This window comes from Pseudophryne corroboree, chromosome 8 (genome assembly GCF_028390025.1).
Source record: "Pseudophryne corroboree isolate aPseCor3 chromosome 8, aPseCor3.hap2, whole genome shotgun sequence".
Lineage (NCBI taxonomy): Eukaryota > Metazoa > Chordata > Amphibia > Anura > Myobatrachidae > Pseudophryne > Pseudophryne corroboree.
In genome coordinates this window covers 480455072-480474190 of record NC_086451.1, presented here as the reverse complement: position 1 = coordinate 480474190, position 19119 = coordinate 480455072, and the positions used below count along the sequence as shown (strand labels likewise).

Below are 19119 nucleotides of genomic sequence, written 5' to 3'. Positions count from 1 at the left end.
CATGTGAGAACGGCACATGGTCCTGTCTAAGCCTGATGCTGGGATATCACATTTGGGTACCGGGCTGTCGGCAGCATGTGAGAGCGGCACATGGTCCTGTCTGAGCCTGATGCTGGGATAACACATCCGGGTACCGGGCAGTCGGCAGCATGGGAGAGCGGCACATGGTCCTGTCTGAGCCTGATGCTGGGATAACACATCCGGGTACCGGGCAGTCGGCAGCATGTGAGAGCGGTACATGGTCCTGTCTGAGCCTGATGCTGGGATAACACATCTGTACCGGGCAGTCGGCAGCATGTGAGAGCGGCACATGGTCCTGTCTAAGCCTGATGCTGGGATAACACATTTGGGTACCGGGCAGTCGGCAGCATGTGAGAGCGGCACATGGTCCTGTCTGAGCCTGATGCTGGGATAACACATCTGGTACCGGGCAGTCGGCAGCATGTGAGAGCGGCACATGGTCCTGTCTGAGCCTGATGCTGGGATAACACATCTGGTACCGGGCAGTCGGCAGCATGTGAGAGCGGCACATGGTCCTGTCTAAGCCTGATGCTGGGATAACACATTTGGGTACCGGGCAGTCGGCAGCATGTGAGAGCGGCACATGGTCCTGTCTGAGCCTGATGCTGGGATAACACATCTGGTACCGGGCAGTCGGCAGCATGTGAGAGCGGCACATGGTCCTGTCTAAGCCTGATGCTGGGATAACACATCCGGGTACCGGGCAGTCGGCAGCATGTGAGAGCAGCCCATGGTCCTGTCTGAGCCTGATGCTGGGATATCACATCCAGGTACCGGGCAGTCGGCAGCATGTGAGAGCGGCACATGGTCCTGTCTGAGCCTGATGCTGGGATATCACATCCGGGTACCGGGCAGTCGGCAGCATGTGAGAGCGGCACATGGTCCTGTCTGAGCCTGATGCTGGGATAACACATCTGGTACCGGGCTGTCGGCAGCATGTGAGAGCGGTACATGGTCCTGTCTGAGCCTGATGCTGGGATATCACATCCGGGTACCGGGCAGTCGGCAGCATGTGAGAGCGGCACATGGTCCTGTCTGAGCCTGATGCTGGGATATCACATCCGGGTACCGGGCAGTCGGCAGCATGTGAGAGCGGCACATGGTCCTGTCTGAGCCTGATGCTGGGATATCACATCCGGGTACCGGGCAGTCGGCAGCATGTGAGAGCGGCACATGGTCCTGTCTGAGCCTGATGCTGGGATATCACATCCGGGTACCGGGCAGTCGGCAGCATGTGAGAGCGGCACATGGTCCTGTCTGAGCCTGATGCTGGGATAACACATCTGGTACCGGGCAGTCGGTAGCATGTGAGAGCGGCACATGGTCCTGTCTGAGCCTGATGCTGGGATAACACATCTGGTACCGGGCAGTCGGCAGCATGTGAGAGCGGTACATGGTCCTGTCTGGGCCTGATGCTGGGATAACACATTTGGGTACCGGGCAGTCGGCAGCATGTGAGAGCGGCACATGGTCCTGTCTGAGCCTGATGCTGGGATAACACATTTGGGTACCGGGCAGTCGGCAGCATGTGAGAGCGGCACATGGTCCTGTCTTAGCCTGATGCTGGGATATCACATCCGGGTACCGGGCAGTCGGCAGCATGTGAGAGCGGCCCATGGTCCTGTCTGAGCCTGATGCTGGGATATCACATCCGGGTACCGGGCAGTCGGCAGCATGTGAGAGCGGCCCATGGTCCTGTCTAAGCCTGATGCTGGGATAACACATTTGGGTACCGGGCAGTCGGCAGCATGTGAGAGCGGCACATGGTCCTGTCTAAGCCTGATGCTGGGATAACACATCTGGTACCGGGCAGTCGGCAGCATGTGAGAGCGGCACATGGTCCTGTCTAAGCCTGATGCTGGGATAACACATTTGGGTACCGGGCAGTCGGCAGCATGTGAGAGCGGCACATGGTCCTGTCTAAGCCTGATGCTGGGATAACACATCTGGTACCGGGCAGTCGGCAGCATGTGAGAGCGGCACATGGTCCTGTCTGAGCCTGATGCTGGGATAACACATCTGGTACCGGGCAGTCGGCAGCATGTGAGAGCGGCACATGGTCCTGTCTGGGCCTGATGCTGAGATAACACATTTGGGTACCGGGCAGTCGGCAGCATGTGAGAGCGGCACATGGTCCTGTCTGAGCCTGATGCTGGGATAACACATTTGGGTACCGGGCAGTCGGCAGCATGTGAGAGCGGCACATGGTCCTGTCTGAGCCTGATGCTGGGATATCACATCCGGGTACCGGGCAGTCGGCAGCATGTGAGAGCGGCCCATGGTCCTGTCTGAGCCTGATGCTGGGATATCACATCCAGGTACCGGGCAGTCGGCAGCATGTGAGAGCGGCACATGGTCCTGTCTGAGCCTGATGCTGGGATATCACATCCGGGTACCGGGCAGTCGGCAGCATGTGAGAGCGGCACATGGTCCTGTCTGAGCCTGATGCTGGGATAACACATCTGGTACCGGGCAGTCGGCAGCATGTGAGAGCGGCACATGGTCCTGTCTGAGCCTGATGCTGGGATAACACATCTGGTACCGGGCAGTCGGCAGCATGTGAGAGCGGCACATGGTCCTGTCTGAGCCTGATGCTGGGATAACACATCTGGTACCGGGCAGTCGGCAGCATGTGAGAGCGGTACATGGTCCTGTCTGGGCCTGATGCTGGGATAACACATTTGGGTACCGGGCAGTCGGCAGCATGTGAGAGCGGCACATGGTCCTGTCTGAGCCTGATGCTGGGATAACACATTTGGGTACCGGGCAGTCGGCAGCATGTGAGAGCGGCACATGGTCCTGTCTTAGCCTGATGCTGGGATATCACATCCGGGTACCGGGCAGTCGGCAGCATGTGAGAGCGGCCCATGGTCCTGTCTGAGCCTGATGCTGGGATATCACATCCAGGTACCGGGCAGTCGGCAGCATGTGAGAGCGGCCCATGGTCCTGTCTAAGCCTGATGCTGGGATAACACATTTGGGTACCGGGCAGTCGGCAGCATGTGAGAGCGGCACATGGTCCTGTCTAAGCCTGATGCTGGGATAACACATCTGGTACCGGGCAGTCGGCAGCATGTGAGAGCGGCACATGGTCCTGTCTGAGCCTGATGCTGGGATAACACATCTGGTACCGGGCAGTCGGCAGCATGTGAGAGCGGCACATGGTCCTGTCTGAGCCTGATGCTGGGATAACACATCTGTACCGGGCAGTCGGCAGCATGTGAGAGCGGCACATGGTCCTGTCTAAGCCTGATGCTGGGATAACACATTTGGGTACCGGGCAGTCGGCAGCATGTGAGAGCGGCACATGGTCCTGTCTGAGCCTGATGCTGGGATAACACATTTGGGTACCGGGCAGTCGGCAGCATGTGAGAGCGGCACATGGTCCTGTCTTAGCCTGATGCTGGGATATCACATCCGGGTACCGGGCAGTCGGCAGCATGTGAGAGCGGCCCATGGTCCTGTCTGAGCCTGATGCTGGGATATCACATCCGGGTACCGGGCAGTCGGCAGCATGTGAGAGCGGCCCATGGTCCTGTCTAAGCCTGATGCTGGGATAACACATTTGGGTACCGGGCAGTCGGCAGCATGTGAGAGCGGCACATGGTCCTGTCTAAGCCTGATGCTGGGATAACACATCTGGTACCGGGCAGTCGGCAGCATGTGAGAGCGGCACATGGTCCTGTCTAAGCCTGATGCTGGGATAACACATTTGGGTACCGGGCAGTCGGCAGCATGTGAGAGCGGCACATGGTCCTGTCTAAGCCTGATGCTGGGATATCACATCCAGGTACCGGGCAGTCGGCAGCATGTGAGAGCGGCACATGGTCCTGTCTGAGCCTGATGCTGGGATAACACATCCAGGTACCGGGCAGTCGGCAGCATGTGAGAGCGGCACATGGTCCTGTCTGGGCCTGATGCTGGGATAACACATCCGGGTACCGGGCAGTCGGCAGCATGTGAGAGCGGCACATGGTCCTGTCTGAGCCTGATGCTGGGATAACACATCTGGTACCGGGCAGTCGGCAGCATGTGAGAGCGGCACATGGTCCTGTCTGGGCCTGATGCTGAGATAACACATTTGGGTACCGGGCAGTCGGCAGCATGTGAGAGCGGCACATGGTCCTGTCTGAGCCTGATGCTGGGATAACACATTTGGGTACCGGGCAGTCGGCAGCATGTGAGAGCGGCACATGGTCCTGTCTGAGCCTGATGCTGGGATATCACATCCGGGTACCGGGCAGTCGGCAGCATGTGAGAGCGGCCCATGGTCCTGTCTGAGCCTGATGCTGGGATATCACATCCAGGTACCGGGCAGTCGGCAGCATGTGAGAGCGGCACATGGTCCTGTCTGAGCCTGATGCTGGGATATCACATCCGGGTACCGGGCAGTCGGCAGCATGTGAGAGCGGCACATGGTCCTGTCTGAGCCTGATGCTGGGATAACACATCTGGTACCGGGCAGTCGGCAGCATGTGAGAGCGGCACATGGTCCTGTCTGAGCCTGATGCTGGGATAACACATCTGGTACCGGGCAGTCGGCAGCATGTGAGAGCGGCACATGGTCCTGTCTGAGCCTGATGCTGGGATAACACATCTGGTACCGGGCAGTCGGCAGCATGTGAGAGCGGTACATGGTCCTGTCTGGGCCTGATGCTGGGATAACACATTTGGGTACCGGGCAGTCGGCAGCATGTGAGAGCGGCACATGGTCCTGTCTGAGCCTGATGCTGGGATAACACATTTGGGTACCGGGCAGTCGGCAGCATGTGAGAGCGGCACATGGTCCTGTCTTAGCCTGATGCTGGGATATCACATCCGGGTACCGGGCAGTCGGCAGCATGTGAGAGCGGCCCATGGTCCTGTCTGAGCCTGATGCTGGGATATCACATCCAGGTACCGGGCAGTCGGCAGCATGTGAGAGCGGCCCATGGTCCTGTCTAAGCCTGATGCTGGGATAACACATTTGGGTACCGGGCAGTCGGCAGCATGTGAGAGCGGCACATGGTCCTGTCTAAGCCTGATGCTGGGATAACACATCTGGTACCGGGCAGTCGGCAGCATGTGAGAGCGGCACATGGTCCTGTCTGAGCCTGATGCTGGGATAACACATCTGGTACCGGGCAGTCGGCAGCATGTGAGAGCGGCACATGGTCCTGTCTGAGCCTGATGCTGGGATAACACATCTGTACCGGGCAGTCGGCAGCATGTGAGAGCGGCACATGGTCCTGTCTAAGCCTGATGCTGGGATAACACATTTGGGTACCGGGCAGTCGGCAGCATGTGAGAGCGGCACATGGTCCTGTCTGAGCCTGATGCTGGGATAACACATCTGGTACCGGGCAGTCGGCAGCATGTGAGAGCGGCACATGGTCCTGTCTGAGCCTGATGCTGGGATAACACATCTGGTACCGGGCAGTCGGCAGCATGTGAGAGCGGCACATGGTCCTGTCTGGGCCTGATGCTGGGATAACACATTTGGGTACCGGGCAGTCGGCAGCATGTGAGAGCGGCACATGGTCCTGTCTGAGCCTGATGCTGGGATAACACATTTGGGTACCGGGCAGTCGGCAGCATGTGAGAGCGGCACATGGTCCTGTCTGAGCCTGATGCTGGGATATCACATCCGGGTACCGGGCAGTCGGCAGCATGTGAGAGCGGCCCATGGTCCTGTCTGAGCCTGATGCTGGGATATCACATCCAGGTACCGGGCAGTCGGCAGCATGTGAGAGCGGCACATGGTCCTGTCTGAGCCTGATGCTGGGATATCACATCCGGGTACCGGGCAGTCGGCAGCATGTGAGAGCGGCACATGGTCCTGTCTGAGCCTGATGCTGGGATAACACATCTGGTACCGGGCAGTCGGCAGCATGTGAGAGCGGCACATGGTCCTGTCTGAGCCTGATGCTGGGATAACACATCTGGTACCGGGCAGTCGGCAGCATGTGAGAGCGGCACATGGTCCTGTCTGAGCCTGATGCTGGGATAACACATCTGGTACCGGGCAGTCGGCAGCATGTGAGAGCGGCACATGGTCCTGTCTGAGCCTGATGCTGGGATATCACATCCGGGTACCGGGCAGTCGGCAGCATGTGAGAGCGGTACATGGTCCTGTCTGGGCCTGATGCTGGGATAACACATTTGGGTACCGGGCAGTCGGCAGCATGTGAGAGCGGCACATGGTCCTGTCTGAGCCTGATGCTGGGATAACACATTTGGGTACCGGGCAGTCGGCAGCATGTGAGAGCGGCACATGGTCCTGTCTGAGCCTGATGCTGGGATATCACATCCGGGTACCGGGCAGTCGGCAGCATGTGAGAGCGGCACATGGTCCTGTCTGAGCCTGATGCTGGGATAACACATTTGGGTACCGGGCAGTCGGCAGCATGTGAGAGCGGCACATGGTCCTGTCTGAGCCTGATGCTGGGATAACACATCTGGTATCGGGCAGTCGGCAGCATGTGAGAGCGGCACATGGTCCTGTCTGAGCCTGATGCTGGGATATCACATCCGGGTACCGGGCAGTCGGCAGCATGTGAGAGCGGCACATGGTCCTGTCTGAGCCTGATGCTGGGATAACACATCTGGTACCGGGCAGTCGGCAGCATGTGAGAGCGGCACATGGTCCTGTCTGAGCCTGATGCTGGGATAACACATCTGTACCGGGCAGTCGGCAGCATGTGAGAGCGGCACATGGTCCTGTCTAAGCCTGATGCTGGGATAACACATTTGGGTACCGGGCAGTCGGCAGCATGTGAGAGCGGCACATGGTCCTGTCTGAGCCTGATGCTGGGATAACACATCTGGTACCGGGCAGTCGGCAGCATGTGAGAGCGGCACATGGTCCTGTCTGAGCCTGATGCTGGGATAACACATCTGGTACCGGGCAGTCGGCAGCATGTGAGAGCGGCACATGGTCCTGTCTGGGCCTGATGCTGGGATAACACATTTGGGTACCGGGCAGTCGGCAGCATGTGAGAGCGGCACATGGTCCTGTCTGAGCCTGATGCTGGGATAACACATTTGGGTACCGGGCAGTCGGCAGCATGTGAGAGCGGCACATGGTCCTGTCTTAGCCTGATGCTGGGATATCACATCCGGGTACCGGGCAGTCGGCAGCATGTGAGAGCGGCACATGGTCCTGTCTGAGCCTGATGCTGGGATATCACATCCGGGTACCGGGCAGTCGGCAGCATGTGAGAGCGGCCCATGGTCCTGTCTGAGCCTGATGCTGGGATATCACATCCAGGTACCGGGCAGTCGGCAGCATGTGAGAGCGGCACATGGTCCTGTCTGAGCCTGATGCTGGGATATCACATCCGGGTACCGGGCAGTCGGCAGCATGTGAGAGCGGCACATGGTCCTGTCTGAGCCTGATGCTGGGATAACACATCTGGTACCGGGCAGTCGGCAGCATGTGAGAGCGGCACATGGTCCTGTCTGAGCCTGATGCTGGGATAACACATCTGGTACCGGGCAGTCGGCAGCATGTGAGAGCGGCACATGGTCCTGTCTGAGCCTGATGCTGGGATATCACATCCGGGTACCGGGCAGTCGGCAGCATGTGAGAGCGGTACATGGTCCTGTCTGGGCCTGATGCTGGGATAACACATTTGGGTACCGGGCAGTCGGCAGCATGTGAGAGCGGCACATGGTCCTGTCTGAGCCTGATGCTGGGATAACACATTTGGGTACCGGGCAGTCAGCAGCATGTGAGAGCAGCACATGGTCCTGTCTGAGCCTGATGCTGGGATATCACATCCAGGTACCGGGCAGTCGGCAGCATGTGAGAGCGGCACATGGTCCTGTCTGAGCCTGATGCTGGGATAACACATCCGGGTACCGGGCAGTCGGCAGCATGTGAGAGCGGCACATGGTCCTGTCTGAGCCTGATGCTGGGATAACACATCTGGTATCGGGCAGTCGGCAGCCTAGAACAGGACTCCAGGAGGCCTCAGAACTGGATCTCAGTCATTATTGCCACTGATGTGTGCGGTCGCAGTGAAGGATGATCCGGTCAGTGTTGGGGGCCGGGGGCCGGGGGCAGTAAAGTCTGGCTGTAGTATAACATGACGGGATTTGTATACGGATGTTAGATCTGTTGGGTGACACTGAACGCTGGGGTATAGCGCCTCCTATGGGACATTGGCATTTCATGTGCTTTATGCTCCAGCCTCATATACATTCCCCTTGTGCTGGGAACTTACTTATGCTTCTCCCACGGGAGAGGAATTCCCTAAAGAGAAACAACAACTTCATCCCTGAAAGGACATTCCTGTCCTGTCATGTTCCTGTATGTTCTCATTATAAGTAAAGGTGGTTGTGGTGATATATATACGGCTATCTGTATCCTACATTTACTGCTCAGTAAGATGCACATGGCTGTTCTAGAGCTCACAGCCACAGAGTGACTGGCTGACCCCACCGCTAGCAGTCAGGGTAGAGACCTGCATTTGGGCGGCATGATGCATATGACCCTTCAGCTCCCTCCCCAGTGTCTGCATGTCACTCCCTTAGCTACAGAGCAGAGAGCGGTGTGCATTGTCCACCATTGTCTCTGGAATCCAGATCCGTATTATCTGATCTGTTCCTCCCTCAGGAAACGTGGAATCCCGGCTGGAGAATAAGAACGGAACGGCCACGCAGTACCTACAGATCTGTGACAGCATCACCACCAGCAGGACGCTCAAACAGAGAGCCAAGAAGAGGAGGAGAGGCGACGCCAGGCAATGGCAGACAGGTAATGTGTGTTACAGGGCAGTCACACGGAATTTCCCACCCATACAGCACAGTCACGCAGATATCCCGGGCAGCACAGTCACACGTAATTTCCCACCCATACAGCGCAGGCATGCGGAATTTCCCACCCATACAGCGCAGGCCTGCAGAATTTCCCACTCGTACAGCGCAGTCATGCAGAATTCCCCACCCGAGAATATTTGTGTTAGTAGAATAATCCTAGAAATATGTTGCACCCTAAAATAATATGTTAGTTGAAAACTCCGGAATTGCTAAGGCAAAACCACCAACATAGAAGACGCCACAAAATAAAACAATGCCTTTGCTCCGTAATACAGTAATAAAATTATAATTCCCCCATAACAGAATTATTACTGTTATTGGTCTCTTTATTCAATACGTAACGATTTGCCTCATGGTAGCGCTGATTCAGAATGGAGTGTAGAGGAGTAACTGCACCTGAACGAACCATGCAAGGGGGGAAATACATGTTTTATGTTTTCATGCAGGGTAAATACTGGCTGATTCTGCATGTAGCCCAACATGCTGTGCAGCCTTATTCTCACACTGCAATGTAGATCTGAGCTAGGACACACCCCTCCCACACCTAACTCTCTGCACATGTTACATCTGCCCCCTGCAGTGCGGCATGGTGTTACCCAGGTGCTCAGTTACTGGCTGCTTCTGCATGTAGTCCACACATGCTGGGCAGCTTTATTATAACACTGCAATGTAACTCTGAGCTAGGACATGCCCCTCTCACACCTAACTCTCTGCACATGTTACATCTGCCCCCTGCAGTGCGGCATGGTGTTACCCAGGTGCTCAGTTACTGGCTGCTTCTGCATGTAGTCCACACATGCTGGGCAGCTTTATTATAACACTGCAATGTAACTCTGAGCTAGGACATGCCCCTCTCACACCTAACTCTCTGCACATGTTACATCTGCCCCCTGCAGTGCAGCATGGTGTTACCCAGATGCTCAGTTACTGGCTGCTTCTGCATGTAGCCCACACATGCTGTGCAGCTTTATTCTCACACTGCAATGTAGCTCTGACCCCCCCCACACCTAACACTCTGCACATGTTACATCCACCCCCTGCAGTGTAGCATGGTGTTACCCAGGTGCTCAATTACTGTCTGCTTCTGCATGTAGCCCACACATGCTGGACAGCTTTATTCTCACACTGCAATGTAGCTCTGAGCTAGGATACTCCCCTCCCACACCTAACTCTCTGCACATGTTACATCTGCCCCCCTGCAGTGCGGCATGGTGTTACCCAGGTGCTCAGTTACTGGCTGCTTCTGCATGTAGCCCACACATGCTGTGCAGCTTTATTCTCACACTGCAATGTAGCTCTGACCCCTCCCACACCTAACTCTCTGCACATGTTACATCTGCCCCCTGCAGTGCGGCATGGTGTTACCCAGGTGCTCAGTTACTGGCTGCTTCTGCATGTAGTCCACACATGCTGGGCAGCTTTATTATAACACTGCAATGTAACTCTGAGCTAGGACATGCCCCTCTCACACCTAACTCTCTGCACATGTTACATCTGCCCCCTGCAGTGCAGCATGGTGTTACCCAGATGCTCAGTTACTGGCTGCTTCTGCATGTAGCCCACACATGCAAATACCGGATATTTTTTTAAATGGGCAATCACAAGGCAAAAACATGCCTTGTAAGTGATTTCTCCTTTATAAAGTTCAGCCAGCATCCCATCCCTACATGCTCGCTGCCGCTCTAAAGATTTATTCTAACCTGTGCGGCCCCCTATAGAGCAGTTTCCACTTTCATACTATAACAGGTGTTGTATATATCACAATGCAACCAGTTTCTATACATTCTCCAAATTACCAAATGCCCAAATCACTTTACATCTGGAAGTGGCTGCAAATGTTATTTCCCCAGACATCACAATGGAGAAGATAAAGAGCATCACTGCCAACCACTTTTCCAGTCACATGTGGCTAGCCTTGGGCCGCTGGAATATTAGTAGGGACCAGCCTTGGGCCGCTGGAATATTAGTAGGGACCAGCCTTGGGCAGCTGGAATATTAGTGGGGACCAGCCTTGGGCAGCTGGAATATTAGTGGGGACCAGCCTTGGGCCGCTGGAATATTAGTGGGGACCAGCCTTGGGCCGCTGGAATATTAGTAGGGACCAGCCTTGGGCCGCTGGAATATTAGTGGGGACCAGCCTTGGCCAGCTGGAATATTAGTGGGGACCAGCCTTGGGCCGCTGGAATATTAGTGGGGACCAGCCTTGGGCAGCTGGAATATTAGTGGAGACCAGCCTTGGGCAGCTGGAATATTAGTGGGGACCAGCCTTGGGTCGCTGGAATATTAGTGGGGACCAGCCTTGGGCCGCTGGAATATTAGTGGGGACCAGCCTTGGGCCGCTGGAATATTAGTGGTGTCCAGCCTTGGGCAGCTGGAATATTAGTGGGGACCAGCCTTGGGCCGCTGGAATATTAGTGGGGACCAGCCTTGGGCCGCTGGAATATTAGTGGGGACCAGCCTTGGGCAGCTGGAATATTAGTGGAGACCAGCCTTGGGCCTCTGGAATATTAGTGGAGACCAGCCTTGGTCAGCTGAAATATTAGTGGAGACCAGCCTCGGGCCGCTGGAATATTAGTAGGGACCAGCCTTGGGCAGCCGGAATATTAGTGGAGACCAGCCTTGGTCAGCTGAAATATTAGTGGAGACCAGCCTCGGGCCGCTGGAATATTAGTAGGGACCAGCCTTGGGCAGCTGGAATATTAGTGGGGACGAGCCTTGGCCGCTGGAATATTAGTGGGGTCCAGCCTTGAGCATCTGGAATATTAGTGGAGACCAGCTTTGGGCAGCTGGAATATTAGTGGAGACCAGCCTTGGGCAGCTGGAATATTAGTGGGGACCAGCCTTGAGCTGCTGGAATATTAGTGGGGACCAGCCTTGGGCAGCTGGAATATTAGTGGGGACCAGCCTTGGGCAGCTGGAATATTAGTGGGGACCAGCCTTGGGCATCTGGATTATTAGTGGGGACCAGCCTTGGGCATCTGGAATATTAGTGGAGACCAGCCTTGGGCAGCTGGATTATTAGTGGGGACCAGCCTTGGGCAGCTGGATTATTAGTGGGGACCAGCCTTGGGCAACTGGAATATTAGTGGGGACCATCCTTGGGCAGCTGGAATATTAGTGGGGACGAGCCTTGGCCAGCTGGAATATTAGTGAGGACCAGCCTTGGGCCGCTGGAATATTAGTGGTGTCCAGCCTTGAGCATCTGGAATATTAGTGGGGACCAGCCTTGGGCAGCTGGAATATTAGTGGAGACCAGCCTTGGGCAGCTGGAATATTAGTGGGGACCAGCCTTGGGCAGCTGGAATATTAGTGGGGACCAGCCTTGGGCAGCTGGAATATTAGTGGAGACCAGCCTCGGGCCGCTGGAATATTAGTAGGGACCAGCCTTGGGCAGCTGGAATATTAGTGGGGACGAGCCTTGGCCGCTGGAATATTAGTGGGGTCCAGCCTTGAGCATCTGGAATATTAGTGGAGACCAGCTTTGGGCAGCTGGAATATTAGTGGAGACCAGCCTTGGGCAGCTGGAATATTAGTGGGGACCAGCCTTGAGCTGCTGGAATATTAGTGGGGACCAGCCTTGGGCAGCTGGAATATTAGTGGGGACCAGCCTTGGGCAGCTGGAATATTAGTGGGGACCAGCCTTGGGCATCTGGATTATTAGTGGGGACCAGCCTTGGGCATCTGGAATATTAGTGGAGACCAGCCTTGGGCAGCTGGATTATTAGTGGGGACCAGCCTTGGGCAGCTGGATTATTAGTGGGGACCAGCCTTGGGCAACTGGAATATTAGTGGGGACCATCCTTGGGCAGCTGGAATATTAGTGGGGACGAGCCTTGGCCAGCTGGAATATTAGTGAGGACCAGCCTTGGGCCGCTGGAATATTAGTGGTGTCCAGCCTTGAGCATCTGGAATATTAGTGGGGACCAGCCTTGGGCAGCTGGAATATTAGTGGAGACCAGCCTTGGGCAGCTGGAATATTAGTGGGGACCAGCCTTGGGCAGCTGGAATATTAGTGGGGACCAGCCTTGGGCAGCTGGAATATTAGTGGAGACCAGCCTTGGGCAGCTGGATTATTAGTGGGGACCAGCCTTGAGCCGCTGGAATATTAGTGGGGACCAGCCTTGGGCAGCTGGAATATTAGTGGGGATCAGCCTTGGGCATCTGGAATATTAGTGGAGACCAGCCTTGGGCAGCTGGATTATTAGTGGGGACCAGCCTTGGGCAGCTGGATTATTAGTGGGGACCAGCCTTGGGCATCTGGAATATTAGTGGGGACCATCCTTGGGCAGCTGGAATATTAGTGGGGACCAGCCTTGGGCAACTGGAATATTAGTGGGGACCAGCCTTGGGCATCTGGAATATTAGTGGGGACCATCCTTGGGCAGCTGGAATATTAGTGGGGACGAGCCTTGGCCAGCTGGAATATTAGTGGGGACCAGCCTTGGGCCGCTGGAATATTAGTGGTGTCCAGCCTTGAGCATCTGGAATATTAGTGGGGACCAGCCTTGGGCAGCTGGAATATTAGTGGAGACCAGCCTTGGGCAGCTGGAATATTAGTGGGGACCAGCCTTGGGCAGCTGGAATATTAGTGGGGACCAGCCTTGGGCATCTGGAATATTAGTGGAAACCAGCCTTGGGCAGCTGGATTATTAGTGGGGACCAGCCTTGGGCATCTGGATTATTAGTGGGGACCAGCCTTGGGCAACTGGAATATTAGTGGGGACCATCCTTGGCCAGCTGGAATATTAGTGGGGACCAGGCTTGGGCCGCTGGAATATTAGTGGTGTCCAGCCTTGAGCATCTGGAATATTAGTGGGGACCATCTTTGGGCAGCTGGAATATTAGTGGGGACCAGCCTTGGGCAGCTGGAATATTAGTGGAGACCAGCCTTGGGCAGCTGGAATATTAGTGGGGACCAGCCTTGGGCATCTGGAATATTAGTAGGGACCAGCCTTGGGCATCTGGAATATTAGTGGAGACCAGCCTTGGGCAGCTGGATTATTAGTGGGGACCAGCCTTGGGCAGCTGGATTATTAGTGGGGACCAGCCTTGGGCATCTGGAATATTAGTGGGGACCAGCCTTGGGCATCTGGAATATTAGTGGGGACCATCCTTGGGCAGCTGGAATATTAGTGGGGACCAGCCTTGGGCAACTGGAATATTAGTGGGGACCAGCCTTGGGCATCTGGAATATTAGTGGGGACCATCCTTGGGCAGCTGGAATATTAGTGGGGACGAGCCTTGGCCAGCTGGAATATTAGTGGGGACCAGCCTTGGGCCGCTGGAATATTAGTGGTGTCCAGCCTTGAGCATCTGGAATATTAGTGGGGACCAGCCTTGGGCAGCTGGAATATTAGTGGAGACCAGCCTTGGGCAGCTGGAATATTAGTGGGGACCAGCCTTGGGCAGCTGGAATATTAGTGGGGACCAGCCTTGGGCAGCTGGAATATTAGTGGGGACCAGCCTTGGGCAGCTGGAATATTAGTGGGGACCAGCCTTGGGCAGCTGGAATATTAGTGGGGACCAGCCTTGGGCCGCTGGAATATTAGTGGTGTCCAGCCTTGAGCATCTGGAATATTAGTGGGGACCAGCCTTGGGCAGCTGGAATATTAGTGGGGACCAGCCTTGGGCAGCTGGAATATTAGTGGGGACAAGCCTTGGGCAGCTGGAATATTAGTGGGGACCAGCCTTGGGCAGCTGGAATATTAGTGGGGACCAGCCTTGGGCAGCTGGAATATTAGTGGGGACCAGCCTTGGGCAGCTGGAATATTAGTGGGGACCAGCCTTGGGCAGCTGAAATATTAGTGGGGACCAGCCTTGAGCCGCTGGAATATTAGTGGGGACCAGCCTTGGGCATCTGGAATATTAGTGGGGACCAGCCTTGGGCAGCTGGAATATTAGTGGGGACCAGCCTTGAGCCGCTGGAATATTAGTGGGACCAGCCTTGGGCAGCTGGAATATTAGTGGAGACCAGCCTTGGGCATCTGGAATATTAGTGGAGACCAGCCTTGGGCAGCTGGAATATTAGTGGAGACCAGCCTTGGGCAGCTGGAATATTAGTGGGGACCAGCCTTGGGCATCTGGAATATTAGTGGAGACCAGCCTTGGGCAGCTGGAATATTAGTGGAGACCAGCCTTGGGCAGCTGGAATATTAGTGGGGACCAGCCTTGGGCATCTGGAATATTAGTGGAGACCAGCCTTGGGCAGCTGGAATATTAGAGGAGACCAGCCTTGGGCAGCTGGAATATTAGTGGGGACCAGCCTTGGGCATCTGGAATATTATGGAATATTAGTGGAGACCAGCCTTGGGCAGCTGGAATATTAGTGGGGACCAGCCTTGGGCAGCTGGAATATTAGTGGGGACCAGCCTTGGGCAGCTGGAATATTAGTGGGGACCAGCCTTGGGCAGCTGGAATATTAGTGGGGACCAGCCTTGGGCAGCTGGAATATTAGTGGGGACCAGCCTTGGGCAGCTGGAATATTAGTGGAGACCAGCCTTGGGCAGCTGGAATATTAGTGGAGACCAGCCTTGGGCAGCTGGAATATTAGTGGAGACCAGCCTTGGGCAGCTGGAATATTAGTGGGGACAAGCCTTGGGCATCTGGAATATTAGTGGGGACCAGCCTTGGGCAGCTGGAATATTAGTGGGGACCAGCCTTGGGCAGCTGGAATTTCTTTATCATCCACTAGGGGTCACTGGAGTACTCTTGGGATATGGACGGGCGTAGCCGAACAAAGGCACTGAATATTTAAATTTAGGACTCTCCCCCCCCTCCATATCCCCGAGTACCTCAGTGTACTCTCTCAGTGTTTTTTCGGTGCTCACAGCACGAACATCGGCTTGTGGTATACCCACACTTGGATTTTTAATTTTTATTTTTACACATAGCACATCCCTTCCCAGTTTCTGGAAAAACATGGGTCCGGGATAGTGCCGCTGCAGGGGCAGCGCATGGCGTGTCGGTCCTCACAAAGAGCACCCTCACAGCCACAGACAGCATGGCGTGTCGGTCCTCACAAAGAGCACCCTCACAGCCACAGACAGCTCACTGCTTCTAAAAGAGCAGCCAGGACTAGAGAGCTGGACGGGCTTGCACAAAAGAAGCCCGTCGCAGCCATAGATCACTGGGACGCTGACTGGAGCTGGACGGAGCTTACACATAGAAGCCCCGTCACAGCCAGGACTACAAAGCTGAACGGAGCTTACACAAAGAAGCTCCGTTGCAGCCAGGACTACAGAATGACTCTCACTGAAACAACCATGAGTCACATCAATGAAGACTGGACGGAGCTTACACAGAAGAAGCCCCGTCACAGCCATGACTCACTTCACTGAAACTGGACGGAGCTTACACACAAGAAGCCCCGTCACAGCCAGGAGTTACAGCGTCGCAAGGAAGGTAGGCTGGGGAACGGGGCGGTCAGCGCAGGCTGCCGCCCCGCTATGTAGGGGTTAACATGCCTCGCGCTCATTCTGAGCTCCGTCCGGCAGCACAGCAGGGGGAGCTCAGACGCGCTATGCCCAGCCGCTACGCACAAGGTAAGCGCTCCGTTCGGCCGCTGCTTCGCCCGGCCGCACAGCACGCGGCTGCTCTCCCCACTCAGACACAGCAGAGCAGGGGGAAAACCATATTTATCAGCCGCTCCGCACAAGGTCTGACAAAGACGGTGAGCGCTCCGTTCGGCCGCAGCTTCGTCCGGCCGCACAGCACGTGGCTGCTCTCCCCACTCAGACACAGCAGAGCAGGGGGAAAACCATATTTATCAGCCGCTCCGTCCGGCGTCCGTGTTTCCCAGCGGTGGAAAGCGCTCCAGGCACGCCGCTGCTCTCCCCACTCAGGCGCCCTCACAACGGCCACAGCAGACCTCAGTGCAGGTGATGACAAAGGCTGTCGGCCGCCGCAGCTCTCTCAGTCTCAGTACATAGACGGTGGGGGGAAGAGACCCGGTGGAAGTTGCCAGGTTAAATATATGTATAAGATATTTATAAGGATGGCCTGATAGTAATGGGCTATTAAATCTATATTACTGTCTGTGATGTAGCAGTATAATAGGCTTTTGAGCCTATATATTAATGGCTGTTATTAACATTGTAAAAAGGCTATTGAGCCTATATTGATGCTGTATAAATATATTAATGTCTGGAATATATATATATATTTATTCATAGAGCATGTGTTGTACCCGGCCTGTGATTATACTGTATAATAGGCTAGATTAACACGGGAACATTTGTAATTTGTTCTGTGATTATCACGGTCAGCATGGCAAAGGGGCCATTTTAACCATGCTTCCTGTTGTTTTCCAGTTTGTAATTCTGGAACATTCCTGCCCTACATCTCTAAGCCACCAGAGGCGCAGGGGTGTTAGGGGGAATTTTTGGTCAGCATAAGTTAGCCATGTAAACTGTATTTTTACATAATTCTAGAACATTCCTGCCCTACATCTCTAAGCCACCAGAGGCGCAGGGGTGTTAGTAGGAATTTGGTTCGGGTTTCATATGCCATGTGAACTGCTTTTCACATAAAGATTACTCTGGTTTCTCTTCACAGCCAATAAATCTTTCGGTTTTTACTAAAGATTTCCGTAGAGAGAAACAACCATGAGTTTAATATTAATATGCTGTTCAGCAATAAAATATATATATGACATGATAACGTCATAAGGCGTGCAATGGCTGTCCGTTGCCTATTGTGGTGTCTGTCTGCATAGCGAGTAAGGCTAGCGCAGACTAAAAATAATTTTCAAGTCCTATTTTAATGGCAATTCAAATAAACATCGGAGTCTCGGAAGTTATTCCGCCAGCTCTAACAAAAGACAGTCTTTCCAAAGGGCCAATTTCCCTTTGGGTACCATAGTGTTTATTTAACTGGTCTTATAATTTAATGCACGATTCTATGTCAAATCTCACACCGATAACTACGAGTGAGAAGGGTACATTAGACCAGCACTCAGATAGTGCAGGGTTGTTGCCAACATACATTGATAAATTACAGTGAGTCAATGTCTCCATTGTTACACTTAGTAGACTTTGACCACTATTTAATCGTTTCCAAGATGACGCCATCCGCCATTGGTAAATGCGTCTGTGTCAAACATTATAAAGACCCAAGAAACATTTGGGTCACTAGACTATGTATGGAAACAATGACATTACTGTTAAAAGAAGCTGCAGAGTATATCTGTAAAGCCTCTTCTAACGACGGTACTTCGATTCTCACTTTTCATCGTCGCTAGTTCAGCACGACAAGGCCACAGCTTGTTGGTCCTAAATTTGATATTCAGCCATTACCGCATCCAGTATCAAAACGGAATACTTGTGCCGGCGTTTAATCCCTTTAGACTTCAGTTTTTCAAGGCGGTGGTACAAAACACTCACGCCTTGTAACGACAGGACGCTACGGTCAGCAAGCCAGTAGTTTGATGATCTCTTTTCCAATTGTGGAAGCGCGTCTTTACATGTTACTTTTGCGGGGTTTCCAGACTTCAACTCATGGAGGTCTCAGCTAGTTACAAATTAAAGGACATGACTGCCTCAGTCGAACGGTTTGGCAGGTAGTCATTTGGTCTCTGCTGGGTTTTCAGCTGTCTTTATAATACAGGCAGTAGTACAACAACAGAGTCAGGGTTGCTTATTCCCCTCTGTTTGGGGTAACAAAACCATACAGCTACGTCGCAGTTTCAATCAGCAAGTCACTTACTGCAGTTTGAAAATAGATTTGCTGCGGTTAGTATTGGCAGATTGGAGCCACAAAATTGCATACTTGCACTTGATCTGCACAATGCAGATATACCCATTCCGGTTTGTTCATCACAGGTTTTAGCGTTTGCAAATCGCCACAACCATTAACCATTTCAGGTCTACCGTTTCTTATACTCTGGTATTTACCAAAGTGATGTTGGAAGATGATAGTTCATCTCACATAAGAACTCTGTCGCAACAGAGTTTCTCTATCTTAGATGATCTGCTCATAAGAACTCTGTATCAACAAAGTTCCTCTAACTTGCGCTACTAATGTATACTGCGGTGGCAGATCACGTTCACAATTCCTAGGTAAGATTATAAATACGGTAATTCAAAGCATTTACCTACTACACCAGCAAGAACAAATGTACATCTAGTAATTAGTGCAATTCACGCACACTAACGGTACATTGGTGTATTCACCTAGTTAAGATAATAATGCGTTTTAAAGCGATTTAGTTCGCCGCCCTTCACTCGCGGTTCCCACAGAGGGGCGAGGGTGTCTGGACGAGAGTCGCAGAGGTTCAGGAGTTGTAGTTTACAAAAAATC

At 53.9% G+C, this 19119-nt stretch overlaps 1 protein-coding gene and 1 non-coding gene across 5 annotated transcripts in view; both read left to right on the top strand.

Annotated features, from left to right (window-relative positions):
* Window positions 1-19119, top strand: part of ZNF711 (zinc finger protein 711) — a 126469-nt gene that overhangs the window by 99506 nt on the left and 7844 nt on the right. For all 4 annotated transcript variants that reach the window (XM_063938394.1, XM_063938395.1, XM_063938391.1 and 1 more), the window contains one exon: window positions 8621-8761. In XM_063938394.1, the coding sequence (XP_063794464.1) occupies window positions 8621-8761 (141 nt within the window). The remainder of the gene's footprint in view (window positions 1-8620; window positions 8762-19119) is intronic.
* Window positions 17355-17475, top strand: LOC134953793 (U5 spliceosomal RNA). Its single transcript, XR_010185785.1, has one exon. It is a non-coding gene; the product is annotated as a U5 spliceosomal RNA (small nuclear RNA).